At 52.4% G+C, this 24337-nt stretch overlaps 2 protein-coding genes across 15 annotated transcripts in view; one reads left to right on the plus strand and one right to left on the minus strand.

Annotated features, from left to right (window-relative positions):
• Cdh23 (cadherin related 23) overlaps window positions 1-12508 on the plus strand; it is a 402933-nt gene extending 390425 nt beyond the window's left edge. For 9 of the 10 annotated variants that reach the window (XM_031347990.1, XM_031347992.1, XM_031347991.1 and 6 more), the window contains 16 exons: window positions 749-926; window positions 1074-1285; window positions 2818-3009; window positions 3152-3265; window positions 4083-4212; window positions 4306-4557; window positions 4635-4796; window positions 7345-7601; window positions 7897-7994; window positions 8919-9039; window positions 9122-9201; window positions 9373-9413; window positions 9507-9567; window positions 9971-10100; window positions 10207-10329; window positions 11550-12508. In XM_031347990.1, the coding sequence (XP_031203850.1) occupies window positions 749-926; window positions 1074-1285; window positions 2818-3009; window positions 3152-3265; window positions 4083-4212; window positions 4306-4557; window positions 4635-4796; window positions 7345-7601; window positions 7897-7994; window positions 8919-9039; window positions 9122-9201; window positions 9373-9413; window positions 9507-9567; window positions 9971-10100; window positions 10207-10329; window positions 11550-11876 (2478 nt within the window). In that variant the 3' untranslated portion in view covers window positions 11877-12508. Of the gene's footprint in view, window positions 1-748; window positions 927-1073; window positions 1286-2817; window positions 3010-3151; window positions 3266-4082; window positions 4213-4305; window positions 4558-4634; window positions 4797-7344; window positions 7602-7896; window positions 7995-8918; window positions 9040-9121; window positions 9202-9372; window positions 9414-9506; window positions 9568-9970; window positions 10101-10206; window positions 10330-10635; window positions 10741-11549 lie in introns of all 10 variants that reach the window. The other variant, XM_031348002.1, reaches the window with a different exon arrangement.
• Window positions 12509-12656: 148 nt separating this feature from the next.
• Psap (prosaposin) overlaps window positions 12657-24337 on the minus strand; it is a 28428-nt gene continuing 16747 nt past the window's right edge. The window contains exons 3-15 of one of the 5 annotated variants that reach the window (XM_031348004.1): window positions 23795-23869; window positions 22666-22791; window positions 21405-21602; window positions 21024-21167; window positions 19992-20048; window positions 18459-18464; window positions 16901-17032; window positions 15656-15751; window positions 15141-15438; window positions 14895-15052; window positions 14591-14671; window positions 14366-14473; window positions 12657-13573 (exon numbers count right to left, since the gene is read on the minus strand). In XM_031348004.1, coding sequence (XP_031203864.1) covers window positions 13538-13573; window positions 14366-14473; window positions 14591-14671; window positions 14895-15052; window positions 15141-15438; window positions 15656-15751; window positions 16901-17032; window positions 18459-18464; window positions 19992-20048; window positions 21024-21167; window positions 21405-21602; window positions 22666-22791; window positions 23795-23869 — 1515 coding nt within the window. In that variant the 3' untranslated portion in view covers window positions 12657-13537. Of the gene's footprint in view, window positions 13574-14365; window positions 14474-14590; window positions 14672-14894; window positions 15053-15140; window positions 15439-15655; window positions 15752-16900; window positions 17033-18458; window positions 18468-19991; window positions 20049-21023; window positions 21168-21404; window positions 21603-22665; window positions 22792-23794; window positions 23870-24337 lie in introns of all 5 variants that reach the window. The other 4 variants (XM_031348003.1, XM_031348005.1, XM_031348007.1 and 1 more) reach the window with 4 other exon arrangements.

Below are 24337 nucleotides of genomic sequence, written 5' to 3' on the forward strand. Positions count from 1 at the left end.
TTCAGGAGGAAGAGGTTAGCTGGGAGAAACCTCTTACTCCCAAATGCTGCGTGGACAGCCTAGTACACCTAGGTGTGACCCCGGTGACACCTGGCTGTCTTCACAACCCAGCATCTCAAGGTGCCCAACCAAGCCATACAGCAACAAAAACTAACTATAAACTAGCCATTTTCACTTGTGGTTCTTTTAGTTAGTTACTTAGTTAGTTAGCTAGCTATTGCTGGCTGTCAGCCTTAGATGCTACAATGCCAGTATCCCAGGGTTGTTTCAAACGTTTTGTAGCTCAGGGTGACCTTGAACTCCTGATCCTCTTGCCTCTACCTCTCAAGTGCTAGGATTAATTATAGCATGGACAACCATGCCTGGTATATGAAGTGATGGAGACCAAGCCCAGAGCCCCATTCATGCCAGCTACAAAGGGACCAGCACTTGACCAAATGAACTCCACCCCCAGCCTAAGACCCAGTCTCAAAAAATAGACAATACAGATGGGTGTGGTGGCCCATGCCTTAAATCCCACCAAGAGGCAAGAGGATCTCTGTGAGTTCGAGGCCAACCTGGTCTATATAGCAAGTTCTAGGCTAGCCCAGAAAGACCCTGTCTCAAAACATAAATTACTTGACTAGTTAAATGACAAGGCCTTTCACCTGGAGTGGTGCTCTGTCCCTCTTCTACTTCTTCTCCACCTTACCCTTGTGTGACGGGGTTTCCTAAGGCAGCCCTTTTCAGGTTCTTGCGATCTCCACAGGTGGTGATCCAAGTCCTTGACGTCAATGACTGTCGGCCTCGGTTCTCCAAACCGCAGTACAGCACGAGCGTGTATGAGAACGAGCCAGCAGGCACCTCTGTCATCACTATGCTGGCCACTGACGAGGATGAGGGCTCCAACAGCCAGCTGACCTACTCTCTCGAGGGCCCTGGAATGGGTATATGGCCATCCTTGGCTGCCCAGGAGAACTTAGAGGGCGGGGAGAAGCAGGCTGCTGTGTCTATCACCCTGGGCCGGGGACAGGAGGAAAAGGAGGGGCAGGAAGGCCGTCTCAGCCATTCACTTGCTCTCTCCCTTCTGCCAGAGGCTTTCTCTGTGGACATGGACTTGGGCCTGGTGACCACACAGCGCCCACTGCAGTCCTATGAGAGGTTCAACCTCACCGTGGTGGCTACAGATGGTGGGGAGCCCCCACTCTGGGGCACCACAATGCTCCTGGTGGAGGTCATCGATGTCAACGACAACCGCCCAGTCTTCGTGCGCCCGCCCAATGGCACTATTCTGCACATCAAAGAGGTATCCCTGATCCAGGGCCCACTGCCCACCGTCACATGGCTCCCACACCCAGCCTGCTGCCTCGACCTGCATTCACCGCCTAACAGAATAGGAGGTCCCATTGCAAGAATGTGGACATTGAGGCCAGGCTTGCCCAGTGCCACATGGGAAAGATCTAGAGCGCTGGCTCATCCTGTGAGCAGGCTGATGTCTAGGAAGTCTTCAGTCTAGGAAAAGATCTGAGTTCAAGGGTAGCTCTTTGGCCAAATGATCATGAGCAAGCGACTTGTCTCCTCTCGTCTTGTCTTCCTCTTGAGAACAGGATAATAATAGAATATACAGCATCCCTTGCTCATAGACAAAAAGCGTATCTGGTCCCTTGCCACCTACTTCCCCTCAGACATAGTTCAAAATAGATGCTGGGCCCTCTGTCTGTCTGCTGGCCCCGCAATGCCGAAACACATGGCTTCAGCCCCTCTCGTTGTGTGGTCTGTTGGCCATCCAGTCAGGGTCGGGTGCTCCGTCTTCTGCTCTTCCTGGCTAGAGACCCAGAGATCCTTGGTAGAGTTGGGATAGCTCTAGCATGTCTTTACCTCATAAACTCACAGCTCAGAACACCCGAGCTGAGTCCATTTTCTTATTCTGTCTCCTTTTTAAGGTCCTGTAGGAGAAAATGACCCCAAGACTAAGCTCTGGGAAATCAGTGAGCCTGGTGTGTGTCTAGGGTCAGACCTCAGCGATCCATCAGCCCTTTTCGCTTTGCCCACCAGGGAGCTCGCAGTGTCCTGACCCTGCAGAGACCTAGGGCACAGGCTTTGCCCTCAGCTTCCATCTTAAGCCAACTGTACCCTAATTTTCTTTTTTTAACTCTGTCTCATTATAATTCACATATTCTTGTCAACCGCTTCAGATCTTTTTCTGTGTAAGGGACAGGGACATAAATTAATGATAATCTAATTCTTTTCCGCACCAAAGGCTGCATTTGCTAAGTTTTCCCTTCAAGGGCTCTGGATGTGGGGAGATCCATGTCTCCTGAACAGCCAGCACTTGTAATTATCCGTCACCCCACTTTTATCACTGCCACTTGGACTTCTACTTATGAATAACGAGAAAACAATGAAGGCCCGGATGAGGTTTCTTTTTTTTTATTATTATTAATATATATATTTTGTTTTGTTTTGTTTTTTGAGACAGAGTTTCTCTGTATAGCCCTGGCTGTCCTGGAACTCACTCTGTACACCAGGCTAGCCTTGAACTCAGAAATCCGCCTGCCTCTGCCTCCCAAGTGCACCACCACCACCGGGCAAGCTGGGATGTTTCTAACAGTCAAGAAATATGTCCTTGTTGGGAGGAGCAGGAGTGGGTGCTTAGGGCAGAGCTGGCGTAAGACTACAGTTGGGCTTTTTCCAGGTCTCAGACCAAAACGTAAGGGAATGCAGGTTCTTGAGGCTTGGAGAAGAGAGAGCCTTGGTTGAGGCAAGAGCTCATCCCAGCCCGGTTCTGGGATTCTTCCATGCCCATGTGCCCCCTCGCCATGACCCCACCCCCCCCAGGAGATCCCACTACGTTCCAATGTGTATGAAGTCTATGCTACGGACAATGACGAAGGCCTCAACGGGGCAGTCCGCTACAGCTTCCTGAAGACAACAGGCAACCGTGACTGGGAGTATTTCACCATTGACCCAGTCAGCGGCCTCATCCAGACAGCCCAGCGCCTGGACCGTGAGAAGCAGGCCGTGTACAGCGTAAGGGGGCAAGCCTGTGGGTGGGGCTGTGTAGATTTCTCCCCACTACCTCTGGGGGGACCTGTTCCATTGAGCTTCCCTAGGGCCCTAAGCCAAGCCCCAACCCTATCTTTCTGCTCTGACTGGGCTCCTTCATCTCTAGCTCATCTTGGTGGCCAGCGACCTGGGACAGCCAGTGCCGTACGAGACGATGCAGCCATTGCAGGTGGCCCTGGAAGACATTGATGACAACGAACCCCTCTTTGTGAGACCTCCTGTGAGCTCACTCATCCCCTGTACCCGTGACACCCCCACAGGGACTTGCCACCTGTGAGCCCACGTGCGCACATATTCTGCCCTGGTACACAGTGGGTTATCATGCAGGGAGACTCCACCTAGACAAGCTAGCTCCCCACAGGCTGCTGTGGCATTCAAAGACGGGCACTGTTGCAAGGGGTCACTCAAGCGATCCAAAAACCAGGCAAAAATGCCCAATATCTATGTGTGCACATATAGTCATATTATTTGTGTGTACATATACAGCATAAAAATTGACTCTGGAGACTGGAGCCAAAACTCAGCCAAAAGGACAGTGGGACTGAAGGAACCTAGTGTGTGTGTGTGTGTGTGTGTGTGTATAAAAGTATATTTGTAGCCAGGCAGTGGTGGCGCACGCCTTTAATCCCAGCACTTAAGAGGCAGAGGCAGGAGGATTTCTGAGTTCAAGACCAGCCTGGTCTACAGAGCAAGTTCCAGGACAGCCAAGGCTACACAGAGAAACCCTTTTTCGAAAAACCAAACCAAACAAACAAAAAAAGTATATGTGTATATGTGTATATCTGTATATGTACACATATATATATTATATGAATAATATCTCATAGAGGCTGTGTGCATGCACATAAGCATACAGACACTTTATGGAACATGGCATTCAAATACTGGGGATACATCAGAACCCTGAACTCATGGAGATTGGAGTGGTTCTGCTTGCTCTCTGGACATTAAAGACCTCAGACCCACAGGGTAGATACCAGAGGTCCCCTGGCCAGGCCTGAAGCTCAGGCCTCCTGTAACAACCTCCTCTCTTACAGAAGGGAAGCCCTCAGTACCAGCTGCTGACAGTACCTGAACACTCCCCCCGGGGCACCCTCGTGGGCAACGTGACAGGCGCCGTGGATGCAGACGAGGGTCCCAATGCCATCGTGTATTATTTCATTGCAGGTGGGGTCCCCCGGAGCCAGTGCCCCACCTGCCCTGGGTCTGAGGAGGACTCCGGGGAGCCTTCCACTCACCCTGTGTCCTGTCCACCCCCAGCTGGTAACGAGGACAAGAATTTCCACCTACAGCCTGACGGACGCCTGCTAGTGCTCAGAGACCTGGATCGGGAGACGGAAGCCACCTTCTCCTTCATCGTCAAAGCGTCCAGCAATCGCAGCTGGACCCCTCCCCGAGGACCCTCCCCGGCCCTCGATCCGCTGGCCGATCTCACCCTTCAGGAGGTGCGCGTCATACTGGAGGACATCAATGACCAGCCGCCACGCTTCACCAAGACTGAGTACACCGCAGGTGCAGGGGCCAGCCAGGGCCTGAGGGCATGGGTGGCTCCTTCCCAGACATTCATGTGGCCTACCTGTTCTCCACAGGAGTGGCCACCGATGCCAAGGTAGGCTCAGAGTTGATCCAGGTGCTGGCCCTGGATGCAGACATCGGTAACAACAGCCTGGTCTTCTATGGCATTCTGGCTATCCACTACTTCCGGGCCCTGGCCAACGACTCTGAGGATGTGGGCCAGGTCTTCACCATGGGTAGGAGCCCCTGTCACTGCATGGACTTCAGTCCAGAGATGGATTCTGTGTGAGCACAGGTTCTAGGTGGCCATCCGTGTCAGCCCTGCTGTTCACCCCGTGCTGTTTCTGCTAGCTGATTTATTATTTTTGTTTGTTTGTTTGTTTGTTTCGAGACAGGGTTTCTCTGTGTAGCCCTGACTGTCTTGGAACTCACTCTGTAGACCAGGCTGGCCTCGAACTCAGAAATCAGCCTGCCTCAGACTCCCAAGTGCTGGGATTAGAGGCGTGCACCACCACCACCCAATTTATTCTTTACCTATACATTTCCCTCTATATATACACGCTTATTCTTTTTGCTATGTGTGTGGGGGAGTGCATTTTTATTTATTTGAAGGAGGGAGGTGCACGCCCACAGAACGCATGTAGAGATGTCAGAAGATAACTCGGAGCCTTTGAATTTTCTCCTTCACTGTCTGAGTCCCCACAGATCCAAAGCAGGTCATCGGGCTTGGCGGCAAGTGCCTCCACCCTCTGAATCGCCTCACTGGCCATGTTTTACTTTTTATTTTTTTTAAACAGCAGGGCATCGTGTAGTCTCTCTGGCTTCAAGCTCTCCCTGTAGATTGTAGGCAGTGCAAACCTTTAATCCCAGCACTGAGGGGACAGAGGCAGACAGATGTTTGTGAGTTTGAGGCCAGCCTGGTTTGCATAGTGAGTTCCGGGACAGCCAAGGCCATTTAGGGAGACCCTATCTCAGTTAAGAACAAGGGTCTTGCATGCCTGATTCTCCTGTCTCCACCTCCTAAGTACTGGGATCACACTCCTGTGGCACCACACCAGTGCTAGGAATGAAGCCTGGAGCTCCATGCATGCTGGGCAAGCCCTCCATCAACTGTACCCCAGACCACTTTCTTACCTTCTTATCCACCCATCCCTCTCTCTGTCATCCGCCTTCCATATCTGTACCCCTTCTCTTGTGTGTCGTGTATTTGCCAAGGCGCTGGAGAGCTGCCAACCAAGCTGTGGTGGCACGTGTGGCTTGAGTTTTCGTCTGTGTAGATGAGCGAGACACTCTGGGGCAGAGCCTGCAAGGTGTCTGTCTTGACATCCAGAAGGTCTTGGCCAGCTATCCACGGCTCCCATGTCTTCCTCTGGTTCCCCGCTTCTGGCCTCATAGCCCCTACCACCTGTACTGGGCTCTGTATTCAGATAAGCCACACCCCTGGGTCACCGACCCGTCTGCCATCATTTCCTTAACGCCATCCCAACCTTCCTCTTTCTCTGAGATACCCACCTTGTCCTTCAGGGTTTAGTGCAGATCCCACCTGCTTGAGTTGGATAGCCAGTTCTCCTGAGCGCTTACTGTACTTTTTAAAAGGTGATGCTAGGAATCAAACCCAGGGCCTTGGGCATGATGGGCAAGCCTTGCCACTGAGCTATACAATCTCAACCCCCGCTGCTCTTACTTTAACAAACCAACTTGCAGAGAAGCTAAGGAACTTGCCACATGGTTAGAAAGTGGTGGGTTTTGAACCCAGGTCTTCTGTCTCTTTGAGAATCATCTAGGCCAGTGGTTCTCAACCGTCCTAATGACCAGATCCTTTTAGTACATTTCCTCACAATGTGGTAGCCCCCAACGGTAAAATTGGCATTGCTACTTCATAGCTGTAATCTTGTTACTGTTATGAACCATAACTTATTATCTGTGTTCTCTAATGCTTAGGTGACACCCCCCCCCCAAAGGGATCATGACCCACAGGCTGAGATCCACTAGTCTAGCCTGTGCCATCTCTAGTCATCTCTCTGTTACATTTGTGGAATTCTTCAACCTGTGGGTTGTAACCCATTTAGGGGTCAATGACCCTTTCACAAGGGTCATCGAAGACTGTCTGCCTTATCAGATACTTACATTATAATTCATAACAGTAGAAAAATTACAGTTATGAAGTAGCAATGAAAACAATGTTATGATTGGGGGTCAGCACAGCACGAGGAACTAACTGTATTAAAAAGGGCTCAGCCTTAGGAAGGTTGAGAACCATTGGTCTAGTGCACAGGAAAGACCGACCCTACAGAGCTCAGAAATAGTCATCACACCCTGTCATGGCAGGAGAGCGGAGAGCTTGAAGTTATTTAAAATGCAGTGTTGGGGCTAGAGAGATGGCTTCTTCCAAAGGCCCTGAACTCAATTCCCAGCAACCGCATGGTGGCTCACAACCATCTGTAAGGGGATCTGATACCTTCTTCATAGCCACATGGCCTTGAGGGATGGCTCCAGGTCTGTGGACCTCCATTTCCTTTGAAGTCAGCTACAGTGTATTCATTTACATTAAATAAATAATAAATAAAAATTTAAAAAATAAAATTTAGTGTTTACATAAAACTGGAGCAACCATTAAGAATCAGGAGACTTCAGCCAGGCATGATAGCATATGCCCATAATCCCAACACTCAGGGTGTGTGGACATGAAGAACTGCGACTTCCTCCAAGGATATGGGGTAGGGGCAGGATTTATCATTAGTACGTGTGGCCTCTGAGCTATGCCATCCCTGGACTCTTTAACAGGGAGTGTGGACGGCATCCTGCGCACCTTTGACCTCTTCATGGCCTACAGCCCTGGCTATTTTGTGGTAGACATCGTGGCCCGAGACCTGGCTGGCCATAATGATACTGCCATCATCGGCATCTACATCCTGAGGGATGACCAGCGAGTTAAGATAGTCATCAATGAGATCCCTGACCACGTGCGTGGCTTTGAGGAGGAGTTCATTCGACTGCTGTCCAACATCACAGGCGCCATTGTCAACACCGATGATGTGCAGGTGTCCTGGGGCCCGAGGACTGGGGCGATGGGAAGAGATAGGACAGATGAGGCCCCTCCTTAGTCATTTCATAGCCACATGGCCTTGAGGGATGGCTCCAGGTCTGTGGACCTCCATTTCCTTGTCTGTAAATAAGGCTGATAGTGAAGGAGCCCTGTGTGGGAGTTAGCAGCCAAGTCAGGGAGAGTCAGGAGTGGTAGATACTCAGATGGGCTCCTGCATGATGCCGGCCTGTAGCATCCCATCCCCAGGGCAAGCCCTGCAGCCTTACACCCACCAACTCCCTTCTCCCCAGTTCCATGTGGATATGAAGGGGAGGGTAAACTTCGCACAGACAGAGCTGCTCATCCACGTGGTCAACCGCGACACAAACCGCATCCTGGATGTGGACAGGTAGGTGGAAGGGGGGGGGGTCGTGTTTGGACCGCCTGTTACAGGGAGAGGAACCCACAGAGGAAGCACAGACTTGACCATCAGTCTCATTGCGTGATCAGAGCTGAGGAAGAATACAGAGAGGCAGCAGGCGTATGCTTGTCCCTTTAGGCCTCACAGATCAGTCAGACTTCCATCATTGTAAAGAGATCCCATGCTGGCCAGTGGTGGCGCATGCCTTTAATCCCAGCACTTGGGAGGCAGAGGCAGGCGGATTTCTGAGTTCCAGGCCAGCCTGGTCTACAGAGTGAGTTCCAGGATAGCCAGGGCTATACAGAGAAACCCTGTCTCAAAAAACCATCTTAAGAGAGAGAGAGAGAGAGAGACCATGACCACAGCAACTCTTATAAAGGACAAGATTTAATCAGGGCTGGCTTACAGTTCAGGAGTTTAGTTCATTATCGTCATAGTGGGAAGCATGGCAGCATCCAGGCAGACATGGTGCAGGAGAATTAGCTGAGAGTTCTACATCTTGACCTACAGGCAGCCAGGAAGACAGAGTGAGACTCTGGATTTGGCTTGAGCATCTGAAACCTCAGTGCCCATCCCCCCAGTGACTCACTACCTCCAATAAGGCCACACTTCCTATTAGGGCTGCTCCCTGGTGACCAAGCATTCACATCTATGAGCTTTATTGGAGCCATTCTCCTTGTCTATACCACAGTCCCTTCGTTTGGGGGTCCATGAGGACCCTGGACACAGACCTGGGGTCTCTCTAAGACACCATGCTCTCCCAGCTAAGTGGCTGTCCTCTTGCAGGGCTTTAGAGCAGCATGTGAGCATTTGAGGCTCATGGTGGGAGCAGAACACACTGCCCGGGTGGGGGGGTGGCCCTTGGAGGCGGTGGGTGGCTGAGGTAGAGCCGAGACCGTGGCTCCTGCACAGGGTCATCCAGATGATTGATGAGAACAAGGAGCAGCTTCGGAACCTCTTCCGGAACTACAATGTGCTGGACGTGCAGCCTGCCATCTCCGTTCAGCTGCCGGATGACATGTCTGCCCTGCAGGTACGTGAGTTGGGTCTGTCCCCACGGTCTGGGTTGTTGCCCCTGGAGCAACCTGCTAATGGCTGGCCTGCTCTCTCCCCAGATGGCCATCATTGTCCTGGCCATCCTTCTCTTCTTGGCCGCCATGCTGTTTGTCCTCATGAACTGGTACTACAGGACCATGTGAGTGTCTCCACCTCCGGCCTGAGCCAGAATAGCCGATGTCTCCCAGACAGTGGGGCACCAAGGCAGGCAGGGGTCAAGGACCAGAGATAACAGGCCAGCTTCCCTTATGGAGCCAACTGACACTCTTTCCCTTCCCCGCTCCCTCTTCCTCCTTCCCTCTCTCTCCAGACACAAGAGGAAGCTAAAGGCCATTGTGGCTGGTTCTGCAGGTGAGTGAAGGTTGTCAGGGGTTCAGGTTAAGGCGGCCTGGTCCTCCCCTTGGCTGTACCCTTTTGCCCCTCACTCAAATTCTCTCCCTGCAGGGAACCGTGGTTTCATTGACATCATGGACATGCCCAATACCAACAAATACTCCTTCGACGGGTGCGTGCGTGGACTCCTAAAGTCTGCAGATCCCCTTTGGAGAGAGATCCCTGCTAGTGAGAAGTTATCTGTCGCTGCCTCCACACTGGCTGAAACATGGAGTGTGGGCTCCCCCTAGTGGTCGTGTCACTTTCTCTGCACGCTCAGAAATATGTTGTCCAGGCTCCAATTACAAGGGAGCCTAGGGAGGGGGTGAGGGCCTCCCTGACAAAGCTGACCCAGGCTGGCAGGCAGTCCTAGCTCTAACAGGATCCTGTGGCAGAAGGATGTAGCCATAGGTGCTACGGCAGAGTTCCTACGCAGACCTGCCGTAGGCTCTGTGGCTGGCCAAGGGAATGGGCAGTCTTTAGAAGCAAGGCTATGAAGGCACCTTTTCTACCCCGTGCCACTCCCCCAACTGCAGAGCCAACCCTGTGTGGCTGGACCCCTTCTGCCGGAACCTGGAGCTGGCCGCGCAGGCTGAGCATGAGGATGACCTCCCTGAGAATCTGAGTGAGATCGCAGACCTGTGGAACAGCCCCACCCGCACCCATGTGAGCCCGGGTAGCAGCCTGGGACCAAGCTCAGGACTTTGGAGGGTGGTTCCCTCCCCCTATGATGTCAACCTCCCTGCTCCAGCCAGTACTCCCTCTCCTCCAGGGAACTTTTGGGCGTGAGCCCGCAGCTGTCAAACCTGATGATGACAGATACCTGCGTGCAGCCATCCAGGAATACGACAACATTGCCAAGCTGGGCCAGATCATTCGAGAGGGGCCTATTAAGGTGAGCCCTCCCCTGCAGGGTCCAGTACTCAGGCCCTGTCTGCCTCTGACCCCTACTCAAGGATATAAGGAGAGGGTTTCTCTGCACCTGCCTTCTCTCAGGACTGAAGGGAGTTTGGGCACTAGGGTTAACAGGCTTGGCAGCCTGCGGTGTCGTTGGATCTGGACGGTCAGTTTTCAGGCTCTCTTCTCATCCTCTGTATTGGAATGGATACCTGTCCCCCCCACCCCCCATGACTGCCGTGGGCGTGTAAGGGGTAGGGCAGGTGCCAGCCTAAGTAGGGAGTTAACCTTCTCCCTCCTTCAGGGCTCGCTGCTGAAGGTGGTCCTGGAGGATTACCTACGGCTCAAAAAACTCTTTGCACAACGGATGGTACAAAAAGCCTCCTCCTGCCATTCTTCCATCTCTGAGGTAGTGAGGTAGCCTCGGGAGCCGGGGAACTGTGTGCCGTGCCCCATTCCTGGGGGTGCTCTCTCTCTTCCCTCCCTTTCTCTCCCTCCCCCCTCTCTTCCTTCCCTTTCTTTCTCCCTCCCTTCCTCCCTCTCTCTCTCTCCCTCTTTCCCTCCCTCTCTTCCACCCGCTACTGGGAGTATTGTCTGGTCTTCTCTCTATAACCTAGCACCTAAACCCAAAAGCTGCTCCAGGAGATCAGAGAGGAGATTGTGATGTCTGGATGCTATGGGGGTCTTTCCAGGAAATGAGGTGGGCTCAAGAGCAGTGGTTCTTAGCGTCCAGGAACCCCAAGCCGCCTTCTAAGGGGTCTCCACATTAAGAAACAGGTCAGGAGGCCCAAGCAGGTTTGTGTACCCTGGGCTACTGTTCCAGCGACGAGGGATTGCCAGTTACACTGGCTTTCCCAAAACACCCATTTCCACCTGGGTATATGCTACAAAGCGGGCAGAAAGGCCAGCAGCAGGACCAAAGTGCTCTTCCGACTTCTGGAGAGAGGTTCTACCTGGCCATGCTTTACTGTCGACTTGGTTACAAACCCAGACACCACAGTGGTGTCCAGACGGACACCCACGTGCTTGAGGACAGGTGGTGAACCTTTTAGTATTCTGCCCTTCATTTGAGAAGGCTGGCAGATCTGTTGGGTGGATATCTGTTAGATAAGGTACGGAGGAAGCAGATCACAGCCAGTGTGGTTCTGGCGTGACCCACTTACACCCCAGGCACAGCCCTCCGCTCACTGAATCATGAGGGTATCCCTCCTTCTGCAGCTGATCCACACTGACGTGGAGGAGGAGCCTAGGGACCACAGCCCAGGCCAGGGCAGCCTCCGGTTCCGACACAAGCCACCCATGGAGCTCAAGGGGCAAGATGGAATCCACATGGTTCATGGCAGCACAGGCACGCTGCTGGCCACTGATCTCAACAGCTTGCCAGAGGACGACCAGAAGGGGCTGGACCACTCACTGGAGACCCTGACAGCCTCTGAGGCCACTGCTTTTGAGCGCAATGCCCGCACAGAGTCGGCCAAGTCCACCCCTCTGCATAAGCTTCGGGACGTCATCATGGAGAGCCCCCTGGAAATCACGGAGCTGTGATGACAAGCCTTGCTGCTGAGCAGCCCGCCCGCTACCCTCCAGGACAGGAGCACGGTCAGCCCTTTGCCCAGTCCAGCCTTTGTGAGTGAACCTGGGCTGGCCCTGGCAGCCTGCACAGCTGCTTGGACTTGCCTCCTGCCAGAGACAGCATCTGATCTCTACCTTCATAAAATTGGTTATTTTTTTAAGAAAACGTTAAAACTGCTAAGTGTCTAAGGACAAGGTAAGGAGGATCTCTGGGGAGCACCAGAGACTGAGGACCAGCTCCGCTCTTCCCGATGCCTCCAAGGAACAGGGTCCAGCACAGAACTGACAAGCCAGCTGGCCCACCCCTGCCTCAGTTCAAGCCCCACTGCACTTCCACCTGCTGGACATCAGGGTGGCTCCCTGCCCCTGCACACACACAAGTGGATGAGGCAACCAAGCATCCATCCCATCTCCCCTCATCGTCTTGAGGTGCCCAGTTGGCAGACGTTACTGATGTCCCCCTGGGTTTTGAATGTAGTGTTTGTGTGTATCCCTTTTCTAAATTAAGTTACTCCCCCCAAGATTTCCTCCAGGTTTTGTTTAACTGATACTCAGTGAAAGTGTCTGGAATGCTCTGTTGAAAAAGAAAAGCAACTCACATGGAACCAGCAATACCCTGACTTGGTGCCGTATGAAGGTCCTGGGTGATGGGAGGGAGCCCCTTGGCCAGGAGGGGCTGCTAGGAGCTGGAGGGGAAGGGGACCCAGAACCCACTCTCTTCTGGCTGAGGTATCAAAGAAACACAAGCCCAGATCTGGTTAACAGAGCTTTATTAAGTCACAGAAACTTTAGTGCAAAACAAAATCTAGGTCCATTTAACGGCACATGCTCCATCCTACTGGTTGTCTCCTGGCAACGGAGGCACAGGAAGCTTCTCCTACGCTACACAGAGAGAGACCCCTCCGTTCATGGCCCACTGCCAGGCAGACGCTCCACTCATGAGGTGAACAGGCAGTTCAACAAGAGCTACGGGTAGGAAAGGCGTGCAGGACCCCAAACAGCCAGGCAGAGGCCACACCGTTCAGGGGCCTCACACACAAAAGACCAGGCTCACATGACCGTCACACGGCACAGGCAAGGACGGTTACATTCACAAGTTTTCCCTCCCCACCCTATCCCACAGAACCCCAACAAGGCAGACGGGAAGACAGGAAAGCAGAATGAAAGGCTGACCCAGGGACAGCAACACCCCAAGCAAGCCACCTGCAGGTGCTTCTGAAATCTCTGTGCTATGACAATGGCCATTCCATCGCTCTAAAGGCCTGATCAGTCTGTGCTTCTAATCATCCAAATTAACTCCTTGGTACCACAGGAAGTTGGGTAGCCCCCTCGCGGTAGGAGCCGGCCATAGATTCCCCCCACACACCAAGAAAGGGCTCAGAAAATGCTCCTGCCCTCTGGCTCGCCACCCTCCTCCAGCAGGTGGGTGAAAAGGGCAGCTGGGGAGCTGATGCCCAAGGCGTCCTCATCCTTCGAGCAGAAATGGGACACGGAAGTGGCTGTCAGCACCTCTTACGTGACAGAAATGCTACAGTAGGGAGAGGAAATGGGGAACGACAAAGGGGATTCCTACTTATTAAGTCAGATATTTGTTACCCTAGACCCACAAGTAGGCGAACTGTGCAGCTGGAAAACTAGTTCCACACATGGCGTTTGCAATGATCGACAGCCTGGGAGAAAGAAGAAAGGGAGACAGGTTAGGTGGAACAAGGCGAACATTCACTTGCTTGTCAGCGTCACTCCAGATGTGACCTGCTTTTGCTGAAGCCACAGATGCTAAGAACCTAGATAGGATACTATCAAAGCAGGACCCGTGGCCCTCAGAGCTTTGAGATCTCTTAAAACACTGGCCCAGAACCAGAGGCCTAGCCTCCTGCTAGCCTGTAAGAATACTCCTGTGGACTCCAGACCCCCAGACCCTGCTGCTGGACTGGAAAATCCTATAGCAGCAAAGCCAATGAGCGAGAGCTCAAGAGGGGCAGGCCCACATGCTGCCATGGGTGTCATAGTGCAGACAGGCCAGCAGTGGCCTGGCTGGCTCGCATCCCTGAGAAGGAATGACAGAGCTTTATGCACCAGAGGCCAAGCTCTCAACACCCCATCGGGGAAAGCAAGTCTGGCCCCCAGGGCTGCTCAAAAGCCCCCTGTGGAGTACCCTTGAATCAAGGCTTCAAGGCGTGAGCTAGGCCTCAGCCCAGGAAGTGTCCCCTGGGGACCCGTGAGGACTTGTGTCCAGGGACCATTGGCCCCACAGGTTTGGTGCATCCCCTGGTGGTTGTGCATGAAGCTGATGAGTAAGAAAATACTAGGGACACCGAGACGGCTCAAAGGACAGGAAACACAAGCCACACAGACCTAGTGCCCTAAGCTCAGGCATCCCCGACGAGAGCACAGTTAGAGCCTCCCATTCCCATGGGGCAATCGATCCCCAGTCCTTCTGGAGAAACCTTCAGGACACTCACATTGCACCGGGCGGCAGTCTCCATGTTCTGACACCAGTAGCTAGGGCCCCAGACACACTTCTCTGTTCCCAGCAGTAGCTTATAAGCAGAAGGGCAAACTCCGAGTTTCTGTACGACAAAAGACGGGAAATGAGCTGCTTCCAGCACTCGACAGGTCTGGCTATTCCGCTCCCTGCCCCACTTCACCCATGCCACCACGAGGCCCAGGCATCTGGCGGGGCTTACCGAGCACACAAAGGGAGGATCCATCATTTCCACAAGGAGTTCCAATAGCATGGGCTCATACTGATCCACAAAGCTATCGCACTGCCAAGGAAAGGGATATGGGTCACAGTGTTGGCTGTGTCCACCAGAGACCCTGACATCTCAGAATCCAGGGCCAATGGCTGGTCACTACCCCAGGGCCTTCTCCTAATGTGGCTCCATGTGCTCGCTGCCTCTCAACCTCAGGCCTAGAGCACAGAGGTCCCCCGCTTCCCACCCCGCCCACACACACTGGGACATTAGCAGTGAACCACCGTGCCCATACCTCCTTCTGGTAAGGGTCAGGCAGGAAGCTGCAGCCCTTCTCTAGTGCAGCCAGGATCTCCTCCTTGGTGCTGTTTTTCTCCAGGTTACGTTCCAAATAGAGGACCAGTTTCTTGCACACCTCACAGAACCCACCATTCTTCTGAGGAGGCACATGGGCTACAGAGAAGAGGACACATGGCTTAACCCTGGCAAGGTGCTCCTTAGCGGAGCGGCCCCTTCTTCCCTCGGTGTGCCTTGGACTTACCACGCAGTGCGGACTGTTTGGACTGGTCGGGCTGTTTGGGCAGTGCAGGCTCTTTGGGCAGTGCAGGCTCTTTGGGCAGTGCAGATACAATGGCTGGCGCAGGCTGCTCAAGTGCTTCCACCAACTCCGGGCGGCCAGAACAGAGGTGGATCACACCGCACAGAGAGCTCGGGTTTACCTCATGGATGAGGATGTCCATCAGGGAGGGGCCGAATGCCCCCACCACCTCCTGGCACTTGGTTGCAGCAGTATCGGGGAGTAGTGAGCATGCTCTGCTCAGACCTTTAATCAGGACTTCCTGAAATAGGTGAAAGGCTCGTCAGACTGGAGCTGGACAGAAAGGAGAGATACTAGCCACGCCAGGAGCTAGTCACGAGTCGGGTACTAGAGCCCTCCCCTAGAGACCTCCTTCCTGAGTACTGGGGTGTGCATTTGCCAGGAGACAACTCCCAGGGCACCTTCTCACTGCAGTACAGAGCATGCCTCCCTTCCCTCATGCAAGGAGGCTGGCATACCTCGGTGGCATTGTTGACAATCAGTTCAGAAAACTTCTGCATCACAAACTGACAAGTCTTGCATACAATCACATTGTGGGCCTGGATCAGATCCTGCTGTGAAGGGCAAGAGGAGAGTGTTTTAAGGCTGGGCTCTGACCCTTTGAGGCATGCTCTTACTATAGAATAGCAAAAAGGACAGGGCCGAAAGCCTCCCATCCAAGGCCACTGCCTACTAACTGCAAGGTGAGGGCGGCTTCCTCAGTGCCAAGGTGCAATCCCCATCTACACAGTTGGATAACCACCCCTTTCCTCAACCTTCTACGGCCCCTATACACCCAAACCACCCTTGTTCCATACAGCTGTCCCCTGGGCATTTCATGTCTTTGCCACCCTGTGATCACGTGGGAGAGGTAGGTGGCAGGCTGCGTAGACCGAATTTGGTATCTGCCACCTGACACTGTTGCTCAGAGTCCAGCCTGGTAAGCCGGAAACCTCTGTACCTACCATGCCCACTGCCTAGCAGGCCCTGAGAAATGCAGTGCATTCCAAAGACTGCAATCCCTAACCCTAACGATTCTGCCTTCTCTCCATCAACTGGAGTGGGGAGAGGCAGTGACCCCAACAATTCCCTTACTCCATGAAGCCTTGCCCTTTCCTGTCACTCTACATTGAGAACAGGGGAGACAGAATGGGATGGCTGACGGCCACACACCATGGGTGTCCTAGAACCAGGAGTGTGTCCGGGAAATGGAACATGGAACAGAAGAAAGCTGGTAGCCACACACCATGGGCACTCTTGAATCAGAATTCGTACATGCTTTCTTTGTGTGAGGGCATCAGGTCCTGAATAGGCACTTATATCCCAGGAACACAGGGCATCCCAGAATACTACCTGAGCCAGTCATGTTCAATGGAGATCCATTATGGGATTGAGTAGTATACCCTGGCCAGGAAGGCTCTAAGGACACAGGACTACTCATGTACATCCAAACAGGCAACAAGCCCAAGGAGGCTTCTGCCCCAGCTTCAGCTTGTGTTGTGGCTCTGGGAGACAAGACCCAGGAAGCACATGTGGAGTAGTCGGCTTGGAGCCAGGCCCTCGATCAGCTGGCAGGGTCTGTGGGAGCTAGGTTATGGGCACTCCTAGAACTCCTCCAGATCTCAACTTGAAATACATTCAGAAGGCAGGCAGGGCCTGGAGAGGACAACATGGAAGGGTGGGGTTATCTATTCCAGTCAGCAGAGAACAGCAACAGAAGGTACCTCATAGGGGTCCATCAGCTCCAGGGCAGGGAGGATGTTCTTGATGGCCTCAGTGGCAGGGACCAGAGTCTTCATTGGCACTCTCTTGACCTCGTCACAGAAACCAGCCAGCACACAGATTTCCTTGGGTTGCTGAAGAAAGCACAGCCGCTGTCAAGACAACCTGTGTGTGCTGCCCTCAAACCCCTCTTTAGATAGCAGACCAGAGGACTGAGGGCCTCGTGTAAAGCTCCCTACTTAGCTGGGAACTGTGTGTACACCCCAGTTCTACCTAGAGGGAGCACCCCTCAGGAGCCTCTGCTACTCTCAGGGCCACTGTAGGATAGTCTTCTAGCACTTTCTGTAACCCCAAGCATGGCCAGGCTACACATGTCAACTCACTGTCAGAGGTAAGCTCTCTGGATGAGAACTACATGGCCCATGATCTCACAGAAAGCCCATGTCAGAATTAAAACCACAATGGATACCCCCCCCCCACATTCCCTGACAGTACATGTTAAATGGTACATTAAGGGGAAAGAAAGGTGGCTTTCCCCAGAAGCCGTATTCTGTGTTCCCAACTGTACACCGTGCATGTGAGAGCCCAGGACATGAGCGGATGAGGCACTTTGTCACAAGGGCTTCACGCAGATCCCCTCTCACCACTTTGACACCAAGCCAGAGAGAATTGAGTGTGGATATTCTGACCACCACACTGCGAAAGCCAAGAGCAAGCCCCATCCACAGACCCTGTGTGTGGTGTGAACCACCTGCGGCAGCCCTCGGCTGAGCCCAGCATGGGAGCAGAGATGCCTCCCTGTCTTTAACACATCTTACGGGGTGAGAGAGACTAAAGGTACAAAACCTTTTATGGGGGTGGGTGTTGGGTGGGGTAGACAAGACTCAGGGGGCCTGCATGTCTGAAGCAGCATAAATGGAAACCCACGCATTTCCATTCAAGCCCTTCCCTATGAGATTCAAAATGCCTTCCAGCATCCAGAACTGAAATCCAAGAGCCTGGAAGCAATATTCAGAACAGACCCAAATGGGCAATGACTCAGCCAGGATGGACTGAACATTGATTACCACAGCATGCCACCCGAGGCTCTAGGTGCCCCAAGACCCGCTCTCTAAAGAGCATAAGCCACAATCGAGAGGCCATGTGCAAGGTTCTCCATCCAGTAGGCTAGCCCACTGTCTGCATCTAGTTTGCTCATGCAGAAGCACTGGGGTTAGGGGAACAGCGCTTAAATCATGCAATGCCACCCACTATGAAAGACACAAGGTATTTCGTCAGGGCCCTGGCCTTTCAGCCTTTGCCACCACCACCCTGGTGACAGGTGATGTGCTATGTGCTGACTCGGGCACAACTTCTGGCCCCCACGACCTGAAGTGCTAAACCTGAGGGAAAGGACATACGGGGAGACCTTTCATGGTACCTGTCAGAGCTCACCATACCAGAGACCAAAAATTAGAAAATAAAAAAAAAGCAAAAGCAAAAGAAAATAAAACAAAAGAGATAGAAGAGCCAACAATTAGAAGCAGCAGAGTACTGCCACAAGCAAATTCTGTCACATACCTGATCCTGCTGTTGAACAAAAAACAGGGAATCGCAGGAGACAGTAAGAGAAAGGAAAGGACACAGCAGTTAAGAGAAATTAAAACAACCATTGAGCAGTTAACCGGGCAGAGGGAAGTCCTCGCGATTAAGGGCAACACCATGGCAGGGCAACACCCTGCCAGGGAGGGGTGGATGGGGCCTAGAGCTAGTCCGGCCCTGAAAGGGCCGCATGCACTGTGGCTGCCGGAAACTGTGCTTGTGAAGGGTTTCCATCTAGAGCTGATCACGAGCTATCTGGCCTTTCTGAGGGCTACATAGAGCAAACTCCACAACCTCAGGCCAGTTGTCAGCCTGGAAGGTGGGTGTGTGGGCTTTGGTTGGGAATTCCAGCTGCTGCTATCCTGAGTGACAAACAGGGATGGTTCAGAGAATGCTGTCATCCTTACCCACAAAGTTCATAAAAAGGTCACATGAATTATGTCCTGTCCGAATTTTGGCTTAGTACATAGCCATGTACAGGACTAATGACTAGCTGGGAGTGGTCATTTAATCCGAGCCTTTGGGAGGTAAAGGCAGCCACGTGCAGTAAGAACTAGAAACTGAGACCAATATTTTTAGGGGAAAAGGCAAACTAAACTGTATTCCCCCTTTAATAAAAAAAAAAAATGGCTAGTATTTTTAGGGAAAAAGGCAAATTAAACTAAGATGGCATATAAAATGATTTCACTGGTATATTTTCAAAACCCAAATAATTTGATACTGAAAAATATCTTCAAAAATAACTTCCCCCATTGTAAGGAGGGTGAGTAGTTACCTAAGGAAGCGTCACAGCCGGCCTCCACATCAAAGGACGGCTTTACCCTGGCGGTCTTTACGAGCTGTCTTTAGGTGTTTGGGGCAATGATTTCAAACAAGCCACCTAGCCTGATGGACCGCCTGGGCAGCAGGTTAGCCCGGCAGCTGGATGGTAAGTATACACAAAGCAGGAAAGGGCCCAGGTTCAAGCATGAGTAAGGACTTACAGTCAGTGAGAGAGCGGAGACCAGGGCATCTCACCCACTCAACTCAGCCAATCAGCACTGACCAAGGCTAGCTGTCCCTCGTGCCCCATGTGTCCCACCTCTCACAAGCGATGAGCCCCACCCCCACTCCCCAGCTCCCGGGCATTATCAGATGCCATTTTAGCTACGGAACTGAGCAGCAACTGTGGCTGGCTGATTCTTTCCCTCCTGACCCAGAACATAGGCTGCCTTTGAAATCTCCCGCCCCCTTAGTGGCGCAACGCTCCTAATACAGATCCCAGCGTTTCAGCCAGACACGAGCAATCTCATAGCCAGCTCATGCATGCATGCACAGACTAGCAGACCTAGGCTACCAGGGCAGTCCAGGGATCACATTAGCTAAGGAAGGGGCGGAGGATGGGCTGGGATCAGTAAGTAGAAGTTTGGTGGACTAAGAGTTTACTCTGGCCCTCAAGTGGAAAAGGGGGAATCCCAAAGCATGGAGTTGTCCAATGCAAACGCTGAGTGTAAGTAAGTCCCCGCCACCTACCATGTGCATCATCATCTGTACGGCGACCTCAGAATACTGGTCAACGTAGTTCTTGCACTACAAGAGACAAAGGTTCAATTTACCACAGCCACTGGTATTTCAACAGTGCCAACTGGTGACTTGCAGGCGGACATGGACAGGCATCTAATCTCAACAACCAGAGGCTGAGGCCAGCCTGGGCTACACAGAGACCTGCTCTCACAAGGAAAAAAGGAAATTCCCAGAATAGATCAAAGTATCTCCTCAAGATTTTCTGAGATAATACAGCAATTTAGTCATTAGAAAAAAAAAATTATAGCTGGGCGGTGGTGGCGCATGCCTTTAATCCCAGCACTTGGGAGGCAGAGGCAGGCGGATTTCTGAGTTCGAGGCCAGCCTGGTCTACAGAGTGAGTTCCAGGACAGCCAGGGCTATACAGAGAAACCCTGCCTCAAAAAACCAAAATTACAGAGATATCAGAACAAGAGACCTGGCAGTCCTCAGTGTCTGATAGCCCAAATGCCTCTGGAGGCCACAAAACGACCATTATTAGCAAGGCAGAAAAAATAGTTGCAAAACACAGTAGGACTCTTCCAAGGCCATTCACAGGCTCTCAGGCACTAAGTGAGTTTTGAGACCACAGAACTGAATGTCCTTCAAAGCTGCTTATCAGCCAGTGGGGAAAGAGAGCCTCATTCAGATCACAGCCCTTTGTTCCGAAAGGACGATGCCATCAAGCCAGACAGACTGAGTTTATCCCGGGAGACCCACAGCCAACTCCCACAGGTTGTCCTCTGTCTGACAGCTGTGCGTGTGCTGTGCACGGTGTGCGTCTGGTGTTTTAGTGCATATGGTGACAGAGAAAAATCAGCTTTACCAATGTAATTTTCCTCCACTGCAGATTCAACTAACTGAAATCATCTCTAGGTCTCACTAAACACATCAAAACAAAGGGACACCCTGGTGCACCTTCCTCAGGGCCACCGGGAAGGTCACTACCTGCTGCCACCCTAGCTCAGAACATTACCCAAACCATGGGGGCTAGAGGCTTACTATATCAGACACGCCTGGCCCCAGGCGGTCACAATCCTCCTTGACGTGGTCCACCAAGCCCTGGACAAAGCTGGAGTTGGTCCTCACAGCAGTCTGGATATCAGAGACCAGCTTCACACAGTCCCCGCAGACGTCCTCGTTAGCCTACAAGAAGAGCAGCATACTCCTGGGAGACCGCCACATCTCACAAGCGGCCATAGCACCAGACATGACAGGCTCAGCAGCTCCTGGGAGCCAGGCTTGGAACCTACTGCCATTCACTCGGGTCAAAGTACTGAATGGGCAGGCAGTGGGGCATGGCCTGAAGGGAGAGCCTGTGTTCTGTCCAGCACTGTGATGCTTCTGCTGTGCTCGCCCTCACTCCACCCGCCCTCAGCTAACCTTGGGTTGGGGCTGGCTGCGAGGGTGATCCTGAGGGTACAGCAGGAGAGGGATGTTGGACATGAAGGGGGCGACCACACGGGCTATGTCCACCTCCGGGATCTTGTTGGACTCAAGCTGTTTTTGGGTTTGCTCGGCCAAGTACTCCTGAAGGGACTGGCAGAGGTTGAGCGCAGAGCACACTTCCTCAGGGTTACTCTGGAAAGGAAAAGAGACAGCTGAGAGCCCATCCCACAGGCCAGAGCAGCCTGCTGTCATCCAGTCAGTTCCTCCCTCTCTCAGCCCCCGGTGTCACTGCTGCTCACCATCAGCTCTTCCTTAAAGAAAGATGAGCCACTGAGAAGAGGGGAAGAGTCGGAGACTGAGTCATGGCCAGTCTGCTCACAAGCTGCAAGCTAAGGCACCCCACTGATTTCTCTCTCACACACACACACACACACACACACACACACACACACACACACACACACAATCTTCCACTCCTCGTCTTACCGTGACTCACACTTGTGACCATCTCAATTCTATCCCACTCAACCTGCTACCTGGCACGGCCATTTCAGCGAAGACTCCACTCTCCTCCCCATTTCTATAAGACCTCGAAGCCATTCCAAGTCTTTCAAGCTCCTGTATCCCCCCCTGAGTATGGCCAGTGCATCCATCCTTCAGAACACAATGTGCATCTGCTGTCACCACCCCTCCTAGCATTGTGTGGTGTCTTTCCACCCCTCCTGGGATGTGTGCTGTCCTTCCTAGGTATCTTTCCATGGGACACAGAAGGCTTTGTGGGTCACACGCACAACTTCCTCCCAACTCCCTGGCTCCATCTTTGGCGCTCTTAGCCCCACTGGCCGGCTTCTTCAGGATCCCCCTTCCTGAGGCCTTTCAAACTCCACAGAGCTAGCTCCTGGTTCGCTGCTGGCACCCAGTTTGGGCACAGCACACGTTTGCTGAAGGACGAGGGAGTATCCTAGCAGCTGACCCCACGCTGCATCTCACATTACTCCGGACTCCCGTATTCACAGGGATGAAGCCATGTGCTTGCTTTGGTCTAGACACAGAGGCCTAACCAGGGCTACCCACTTCTATCTATCAACAGGATACAGGAGTCAGGAGTCTGTGCACCCTGGCCCAGAAAATCACAGACAGGAAACCCACTGCGCCACAGCTACCCCGTGCCAAGGAGCCCTATGAAGTAGAGTTGCAGGAGAAACCCAAAGCCATGAAATGCAAACACACTTCCCCTTCTGCCCCGATCACCTACCATCTCCCCCTTAATCATGTCCAGGATGACAGGCAGGTAAGAGTCAACCACCTCCTTGCATGAAGCTGACAGGCTGGAGTCATGGATCCACTCACAGGTCTTCTCCAGGTAATGAAGGATCTCCTCCTGCAAGAGAACACAACACAAGGCAAGACTGACGCCATCAGTGACTCCAGCAATGATCAAAAAGGCCTTAGTCTGTACCCTCAGCATCCACATACATAGAAGCCAGGATTGACAAGGTGTACCCCAAGCCCCAGTGCTGGGGAAGGTGGGGCAATAAGTTTGTGTATCAGAACAGGCAGCTCCAAAGGGGTAGCCAGCCGGACGGTCTAGCTGAAATGACAAAGCCCTGCTTAGTGAGTTGAGGCGGCCTCAGCCTCCATATGCCCACACACAGATGAGTAAACCCCCACATCACAAGTACACACTCACAAAGGACAGTGTGTTTAAGCTGGATGTGGTAGTACAGGCCCATAATTCCAGCTCTCAGATGGCTAAGACGAAAAGGCACCAAGTTCAAGGAAAGCCTGGGCTACCTTAACAAAACAGCCAGGGCCTTTAATCCTAGCCCTCGGAAGGCAGAGACAGGCATACCTTAGTTTGAGGGCAGCCTGAGATAGGAACACCCTGCCTCAAGAAAAAAAGAGTAATTCTGTGCTTCCTGAGCACCAGGCACACAGATGGTACAAATATACTATACACACGCAGACAAAACACTCATACACATAAAAAGGAATTATATAAATCTTTAAAAATTAAAAATAAAATCTTTTTTTGTTTGTTTGTTTTTTGTTTTTGTTTTTTTTTCTGAGACAGAGTTTCTCTGTGTAGCTCTGGCTGTCCTGGAACTCACTCTGTAGACCAGGCTGGTCTCGAACCCAGAAATCCATCTGCCTCTGCCTTCCAAGTGCTGGGATGAAAGGTGTGCGCCACCACTGCCCAGCTCAAAAATAAAATCTTTAAGAACATAAACTTGCGCGGTCAAGCCTGTATGTCCTGGAAAACCCGACATCAGTGTTTGACACCCCTTGGCCAACACTGCTCCTCTCTGGACCCCCAGAGCCCAGACCCCCTAAAGACACACAGCCTCCATCAGCCCACACCACCCTCCTCCCCAGCACCTTACCTGAGTAGCATTATTTTTCAGCAAGTTCCCAGCTTCGGTGACAACAGTTTTGCATATGTCGCAAGGAAGAGATTTCTAAGAGGAAAGAACATGACAGAGAAAGTTCTGTATATCTGGACACTTCATACTATGACACTGCACCCCCCCTCACCCCCCGCCAGTGCTGCCCTAATCACGGCAGCCTCCACTCAATGCATACAAAACTTGCCAAGAGAAAGCAATACTCAAGCAAATAACTGAAAGCAAATGAGAACCCACATTAGAAAGTTTTGGCCACAGGATGAGTGACTGATTAGGCCATGTTTAGTCAAGTCCTCTTCTCTTGCTGAAATGGGGCTACCAGAACCCAATCTCCACTAAGTCAAACTCAGCCCATCACACCCAGAGGTCCTAGAACACCCTGTCATTCTCTGCTTGGTACACAGAAGAATGTGTGGGAAGGCAGCCATCTTCCCCAGTGCAGTTACAGCTGGGAATAAAATGGCATAGCTAGCCATCTCAGGGCTCAGTCAGTGGTCAGCCTGGGAGGGACAAGGAAGGTGA

The sequence above is a fragment of the Mastomys coucha genome, unplaced genomic scaffold, assembly GCF_008632895.1.
Source record: "Mastomys coucha isolate ucsf_1 unplaced genomic scaffold, UCSF_Mcou_1 pScaffold3, whole genome shotgun sequence".
NCBI classification, from domain to species: Eukaryota; Metazoa; Chordata; class Mammalia; order Rodentia; family Muridae; genus Mastomys; species Mastomys coucha.